Genomic DNA, 8,351 nt, shown 5'->3' on the forward strand with positions numbered 1-8,351 from the left:
GCTGTGGTTCCAGTCATGAGGCTGAAGATGTATTACTGACAGGTACATGCACACAGAGCACATATACCTCATACAAACATACATACATACATATGTGGCTGGCCACACAGACCAGAGACAGGCATGTGAATATGAACAGCACCAGCAGCCTCCGGTTGACAGCTCAGCCTCTCCCCTCCCTGCTTGCGAAGAATTGAGGTCCGCTGGTGAGAGTATGTATGCCTGTGCGCATATAGGTGTGTGTGCGCATGCGTGCATACTCTCTTTGTATGCATACAGACGTACAGACACACCTGCTATACCTATATACGTCATGAGTGACAGACGTGTCAAAACTGACATACAGGTAACATGCTACATGTATTGAATCTCATATGTCAAATCTGACATGTCACAGGTTATGTGTCGTGTGTCAAATGTCCCATCACATATATGTCACATCTCGTGCATTTGGCGTGTCACAGATGTCATGTGTCATCCCACAGATGTCATGTGTCAGATGCATGCCATGTGTGTCCCATAGATGTCACATGTCACGTGTCAGCTGCATATCGTGTCGCATATGTCACATACATGGCACATGTTTCACGCAAGTCATACATACCACGCATGTCAAATGTCATGGCACGTCATACATGTGACATACCTTTTAAATTGATATTAAAGCTGTGGGCTCAAGCAGGAGAAGAGAGCTCAGAAAACATTCGTAAGTATTGTAAGGGGTTCTGCTGAGGTTTTTTACAACGTAAAAGAAAAGGTATGTACAGTGAAGTTCAATATAATATCCTTTTTCTCTAAAGATTCTTCTAAACCTTGGGCAAATACAGGAGCCAATCCTGCAGCTACTATTTAAGTATATGAACCTACCTATAATTAGTTTCAGATTTGACAGACAAAAATATATGGAGGGTTTATTTGCTGTATGTAGAATTTTTATCAATATTTTTAAAACTTTAGATGTTTTCTTTTGTTTTTTAACAAAAGATTAAAGGGCTACCAAATGGCCTACAACGGTAGTATCACAAAACAGGGAGGAAAGTACACTTCTTGTTCTGTCAAATGAAACTAGATTATTCATTGACTGGAACTTGCTAATTGTTGCATTCCATACTAATATTGATCCAATCTGTATGTTGTAAATGTGCAAGTTTTAGTGAGAAATCCATCGTGTGTTTTTTCTATAGACTTTTTGAACGAAAGCTGATTTTTGTTGCTATCTTTAGAGCTATGCTAGTTCCTCTGTTTTGCCAGCAGTATATTTTTATTTAGCCTAAGCTTTTACCTTTTCTGTTACACTCAGCATTATCTACTCTTATCACGTGCTATGTTATGGCAGTCTGCAAACGTCTTTGCACACAGAAGTGTAATGACCACTACTGTGTATCTTGGATACACAGTGACAATTTTTGCAAGATTCTGCTGCAGTATTGTTCTTTGTCATGCTTACTTTCTGTTGCTGCTTTTTGTCGTTCAGTGGCCCTTAGAGAATGCAAAATTACAGTGACTTGAGCATAAATTTTCATCTTTGTGTTGTTTTGATCAGAACTTGTTTCTGAAATCTAATTTAGTCAAGAAACTTGTCATTTAAAAGAGTACGTATTCGCAGGCATTTTTAACTTCAGTGAATGAATACTTCTTTGTTAACCAGTCAGTAATACTAAAGTAGGTCTTTCAAATGTATGTAGTGGTAGTCTAACAGTATTGCTTAGGTCTGTTGATCCTTACGTAAAAGAAAGCATGTGTCTATGATGTGAAGTCCATGTATTGCAAAATAACACTATGTCAAAGTAGCAATACTTAAGGGTTTTTTACAGTACCCTTTGCCTTATGTTTTCTACAGAATGGCATGAGTGTGTTTACATGCTTTTTCAGTGTGCATTTTGTTAATGTGACATAAATAACTTGTATCAACTGCTACATACAAAATGCTTTGCAAACACCTGGCATACTTTTTAGGAAACTTATTTATGTATGGCTGAAACTGAAATGCCAACTTAAAACATTAATCAGAATCTAAAAGGCCTCGTGACTACAAGCATGTGCAACACAAGCAGCTTCCTCCTACTGCTGCCTCAAGTAGCTGTATGTATCAGCAGTCTTTATAGTCAAACTGGTACTTCTCTGAAAAGGTGCCATGAAGCGCTTGTTGGAGTGCTATGTGAGGAGCAAGCCAGCCAGAAAATGCTTTGAAAATCCACACCAGAGCATGGCTACTGTAAAAAAAAAAAAAAAAAAAAAAAAAAAAAAAAATCACGTGGCAGTCCCCAAAACTAGTTCCAGAATAGCCAAAGCCTTTGCTTTCCATGATTGTAAACCTGCAGCTGTCTCAGAATATTGCAGCCCAACTCCAAAGCAGTTTGTGCAGACCAAAAAATGACGTGTATATGTTTTCACGCTGCATGTGTTTCGTTTATGAAATTGTTAGTGAGCTGTGGCTTCTACCTTTCCTTATGAATGCATGGGTAAGTATCTCTTTAGCATCATTTCTTGGTTTCTGAAGTACTTGACTGTTCCTACCTTTTCTAACGCTTACTGTTCAGGGACGTAGAAAAGGTCTTGGTTATTCCATGTGGGATGCCCAACTGCATGGATTGACCCCAAGGCAGGTTTTACCAAGCCTTCGGAGTTGAGGTTTCTTATGCTTAAGCAAACGATAAAGGAAGCCTCATTTATAACAGAACTGTGTTCCATGAAAACTGCTCCTGTACCCTCTTCCTGATTACTGAGAGCCACGTTTTGTGTGATGCTGTTATTTCAGGGTGCAGCTTTCTGCTGTAGACGGGAGACTTTACATGCAACTGATTCAAAAGGTGATAATGTTTACTAAGTCAACCAGTGAAAAAACTCAACGTAATAATGGATACCCTAAAACCACACCACTATTACTGAGTTCTATTATGTAGTATGTTTTTACAGCTGTAAATCTATTAATTATTAATCTTAAATCCTATAAACTGTGTATATTTACTATTGAACTATAATTCTATTCCCTCCCTACTACTCAGCATTAGAGTGCAAGTCAGCCCTGCCTTGGACCAGGTTCCCACACGAAGTCTTTCAGACACAGACCTGATGGGGAGTCCAGCAGGTGTTCAAGGGGGTCTCTGGATTTGACTCTGCAGGTTAGCGTCGCTGCTAGGCAATGTCAGCCTTACTTGGTTTTATTGTTGTGATCACGTAGGTATGGGTGGTCTTGCAAGATTCTGCACACTAAAATTCCTCTACAGGTGGCAGTACTAGTCAGAAGTCAGTAGTATTCATATCGTTCTTACATTCTTACTGGTGTTCTAAAGACTAGTCTCTCTTTATCTCATGGGCACAGTGCTCACTATGTCTTTAAATATTGTCTTAACTTTGTTTAAAGGAGATTTTTTTAAATTCTTTTTGCATGGTACTTCTAAGAATTTATCAGGTAAGAAGGAATTTATGTGAAGAGAAGCATTATTCTACAAAGATTGACAAGGTAGAAGGAATTTTTACGAATAAATTTCTTGTCTGTTTTCTCATTTTCTATGTTGTAGTGTATTTAGGTATTGCTGTTATTACAGGCTGTCATTTGAAAGGCATCTGATTTGAGAAGAGGGTGGAGCTGATCTGTTTGTGGCTGGGATGACTGACAGTATTTTGCTTTTCTGAGTCCTTGTGGGTGGGGACAGAGCACTCCTTCATTGTGGGAAGAGAAGATAAGTAGAGCAACAGATACCAGCGCTGTAAGTATTTTCCCAGTTTTGGCAGAAACCTATCATTAACGCCTATTTTCTCTTTGCAGCATTCAAGACGACTGCTGTTTTTTCCATTGTTAGTCTGTTTTTAAGTATAATGTGAAATACTCCATACCGCACCCACCAGCAAAACACATCAAAGACTAAACGATAGGCTGATAACTGTTGTAGTAGGCTTACTTTCATCAATTACTGCTTGCGTTGTTAGCATTGAGTCATGGGTTTTGGATTGTAAAAGATGCTCCTCTTAGTTGTTTTTTTCTGCATAAAACTTACAATGTCACATGACTGACTCCATCTTCATTTGAAGTAAGCACATTTCTGAAGTTCCTCAAAAAGATTTTTGTGAATACTTAAGGCAGTATATATTCACATGGATTTATACATTAATCGTCAATTTTATGTTGGTGGTTGCTGGAAAGAATTGGCCATTAAGTGTTCCAAGACATTGGTACCTCAGTTACCTGCGTAGTTATTATTTCAGGTGTGTTATTCTTTTAATAATGTTTCCCTGTCTCTGAATATTTTTGAGAACTACATGTTTTGCTTACACCAATGAGAAAAATGTATCCTGCAAAAAATACAGCAGAAAGCCTGTGCAGCTAAGCAGCGCAGCTCACAAAAAAAGTTTAAGGTTTTGGGTTTCTTTTTTGGGGGAAGCAACTTGGTACTATTGCTTCTATACCTTGTGCTGTATTGCTTTAAAAAGGTTATGTGCAAGTGTCTTGGTTTGAGTCTGGTCCTGTACGCTTGTATACTGGTAAAGGTTTCTTGTTTTTGTTTTGGGTTTTTTTTGATTGTGTTTAAAAAAAAAAAAACAAAAGCAGAGTAGTAAGTCACCAGTGAAAAAGACAGTTACCATTTAACAAAGAAGACTCTAGACATGATTTTTATATGTTACTGAAATTTATTAAATATCATCTACAGGTAACTTTTAATAGTTTTTTCAATAAATAGTTGTCTCTCTAAGTTTATTGACAAAGTGAGAACCAATTAGTTTTCCGAAGTACATTTTGAGCCCGTAGGGCTTACAGAAAGGATCAAATGTGATCTTAGAACAGACTGTCTTATCATCCAGACTAAGAACATATAGTGGTCCCAAAATGGACAGCAAGCTAGTAAGCCACAGGACAAAATATATAAATTAGTCATAATTAAATATTTCAATAAATAATGTAGCAGTAAAAATAAAAATGGTTATCTGATTATTTTAGCATAGATATCAGAAAGTTGCTCAGTTCTTGGTGAAATGCAGGAAACTTTTTCTTGTCATTAAGTTCACAGATCTTGCATCCGGTTCCTAGAGGAATTAGGTCCTGCAATACAGATATTTTTGGTGATTGGTCATAGCTCTCTTGCCAGCTAGTTCTAGCAATAATACATCAACTTCTGCATGTTAAGTTTTTCTTTTAAGAAAAAAGAACCCTTAATATTTCAGGGGATTGGCTTTTTTCACTTGGTAAGTGTTAAGGGATGATATGATGAAGCAGCTGCTTATAAAGGAGATTTTTGTAAATGTAAAAATACTACAGGCTAAACACATTCATTGTTTATGATAAATACAGCAGCAGAGGCAAATCTTAATTTCTAGCCTGAAGAGGAGTTCTAAAATGGTACGAGGATCTCTTAGCCATGGAATTTGTTTATGTAGTGTATTGAGGTGTACTACGTTCATTGTTGGGTCCTTTACAGTCATAAATTTATGGCTTGTGTAAATAATCGTTCTGCTCATAAGCAAGTTTTAGTCAGCGTAAGATGCCTTGCATGATTCAGTAAAGAAAATAAATGTCATATTTTTTTAAATGTTGACTTATATAACTAGTAGGGCTCAAATCTGTTTTACTGTATTGGTTTATCATGCAAATAGATGTTGTCATATAGTTTAATGTTAGGATATTTTTGTATAAAATCTTGTATGCTCAAGAGATGGTAACACATAGGTCTTGAGGCGTAAAAGCACTGATTCTAGCATTGTTTTTCACTAACACTGAAACACTTTTTTTCATCTTTTTTCTTTTTTAAACTGAGTAAAAAGATTGCCTACCATAAGACTCCGGAGATTCTTTTTGATATTTCGAAGATGATGAACATCCTCGTCTTCAATTTCATTCTCCAAGGTGCCCATTTCCGTCAGGTAACACTGTAGAGTTTGCCAGCTGCACTCCTGAAACAGTCAGCAAAATAATTGTATATACAACTTGTTTCCTGAGGACAACTGATTCCATTTAAAAAAATCTCAATTGCCCATTGTTTTTATCCTCATATCTGGAATTAGGCTGTTGTTTTCTACAACGTATAGTTCATTGTTTCCCCTTAAAGTTGTATTGTAAGATGTTACACGTGGCCTTAGTTCTGTGGTAGATTTTTGTAGGTTTGGAAACGTGAGTAATCTTTACAGGTCACTTGATGTATTGGAATATCTCTTCGGAACACGAAGCTGTAGGATTTGCTCCTAAACTGAGCCTTACTCCTGTCATGTGGAAATCACGGCTTAGCAAAAGGCTTGATAGTCAAAGCCTCTGTCAGTTTTACAGTCGCCTTTTTAGAGCCATCTTCAGTTAATGTGCTTTGGTTGCTCTGTCTAATGTCTGTATCTGATCTGGCTTCTGAAGATGATAAAAAACTTCACCCATCACTCTTACAAGCTGTTTCAGGCACTCAATGACAATATGTTATTAATCAGCCTCATACATTTGCATTTAAGCACTGGAGCTCTGAGATAGTTACGTCTTGATGCTGCCGGCATATGAGAAAAATGACTCAGATAAGGAAGTGGTTGCAGAATCTGGCTTTAAATCTCTACTGAAACAAAATTACTGTTAAGTGAGAATTCTTATGGATTAAAAAATGTAATTGGAGGTTCAAACTAGTTAACAGATAACTTGTGTAAAGATTTTAACTACTTGCCAATACTAAATAACTTGATGTTCTTGTTTGTTGGTCTACTTGCACACTAAATTGAAAAGTAGTACAGATCAGCAGCCTGTCAATGATGAATAGTCTGTGGTAAAGCTGTTCTTAGAACACTACCTGCACTCTGAAGTGCAATTTTTTAGAAAGAGGCGGCCACGATGATAGTATTCTTGTGGAACCAAGTCTTAGGTATTAACTAAGTACCATAAAATGTGAATATATAACTAACATATCCAGAATGGCTTGGTTCCTGAAAAGAATCAGGTAGAATGTAACTGGGTTTCATCATTGGTGGGATATAGAAGACTTACGACGTCTTAAACAGAACCTACTAGTGGCTCTGCATTTAGTTTAGATAAAATACGGGCAATTTCATACAGATATTGCTTTATTTAATCTATTTCTAAGTCTAGTTTTATTCTCAACATTGTTCTTGTGTTATTGCTAATACAACAGTATTGCCGCCTGCAAATCTTACACAATGTTTAAATAATTCATAAAACATTTTTTTCTGTGAATTCAATCATGTATTAAGCAGGATGAGTAGGGAGGATTGATTTTGTGTTATATATTGCACAGAACAATGCGGTAGTATTGTACATCAGCCTGTTAATTTTTGAGAATACAAACCAAAACCAGAAGTGTCTTTAAGAAACTGCACTCCCTACACTGAATTCAGACTGTTCAGATTTGTCTTTTATATCTGCCCTTCTGATAAGCGAATTGTTTTGTTGTAACTCAATAATATATATCATTTTAAAGTAGCCATACCTTAGAAATTCTTCTGAAAACAGAAAATTTAAACTCACCTGTTTCTCATTTGGTGTGTAAAGGTCAAGATGAATCTTCTGTAGAGAAGGAGGAGAAACAGTTAATTTTTCTGAAAAAATATGTAGAAAAAATAAATAGAAAAGAGAAATAGAAAAGGATCTTATAATAAAAGAAAATCAACCACTTACATCCTTGCTTTTTTCCAGGATTTTTAAATCTGTTATTAAAGTTTTAAGAAGTTCCTCTGTTGATAGAGGTGCTCCATAAGCTGCAGTCATAAGCATTACTGCTGAAATACAGCTGAGGATCAGTACTTTGCTCATCATGTCAGTGTTCTGATTATCTGTATGCTAGTATTTGAGTTGTGATATATGATGAGAGCTGTTAAGTTGTCATTAAGCTGTTTCATGTATTTATACTCTTCTTTCTTGGGGGGAAAAAGATGGGGGCGTCATGTAAAAGAGGTTTTATTACACATTTTTTCATATGTTCTACCTGTATGGCTAGAATCATTACTTTTGTTTTTCCTCCCCTGATGACACTTTGGAATTTTTATAAAGCAAGAGGGATTTTACCGACATTCACTGGTGTAAGAGAAGCCCACACTCACTTTGGCAGTCTCTCTTTGTGCTTTCTGCATGAAACACTTTTTCCCTCATGCACTGTCCCACTCCCCCGTAGAATATGCCATAGAATATACTACTGACACGCAAAATGTTGTTCTAAAGATGTATAATTTAACCGTTTTATTTGTTTATCTGTATGTGTTTATCCTTTCACAAATCCTGTGGCATTATTTAAGTGAAGAAGAAAGAAGCATTCTCATTTTAGTAATTGTTGATTAAACAACAGGAAGAAAGTTGGCTTCCTGTCTGAAGGTGGTTTTACCTGTCATCTTTTGCAAAGACAGTGTAAGCTTAGGTGCCTAAGTCAGTCTTTATACCA

At 36.5% G+C, this 8,351-nt stretch overlaps 1 protein-coding gene across 1 annotated transcript; it reads right to left on the minus strand.

The window, feature by feature from the left end:
• Window positions 1-4,927: 4,927 nt before the first annotated feature.
• On the minus strand, window positions 4,928-7,732 carry LOC104256903 (interleukin-15-like). Its single transcript, XM_009811490.1, has 4 exons — window positions 7,595-7,732; window positions 7,445-7,483; window positions 5,767-5,886; window positions 4,928-5,038 (listed from the first exon to the last, which is right to left on the minus strand). Exons 1-4 carry the CDS (start codon window positions 7,730-7,732, stop codon window positions 4,928-4,930), a joined length of 408 nt encoding a protein of 135 aa, XP_009809792.1.
• Window positions 7,733-8,351: the final 619 nt, after the last annotated feature.

The sequence above is a fragment of the Gavia stellata genome, chromosome 19 (genome assembly GCF_030936135.1).
Source record: "Gavia stellata isolate bGavSte3 chromosome 19, bGavSte3.hap2, whole genome shotgun sequence".
Taxonomy (NCBI): Eukaryota; Metazoa; Chordata; class Aves; order Gaviiformes; family Gaviidae; genus Gavia; species Gavia stellata.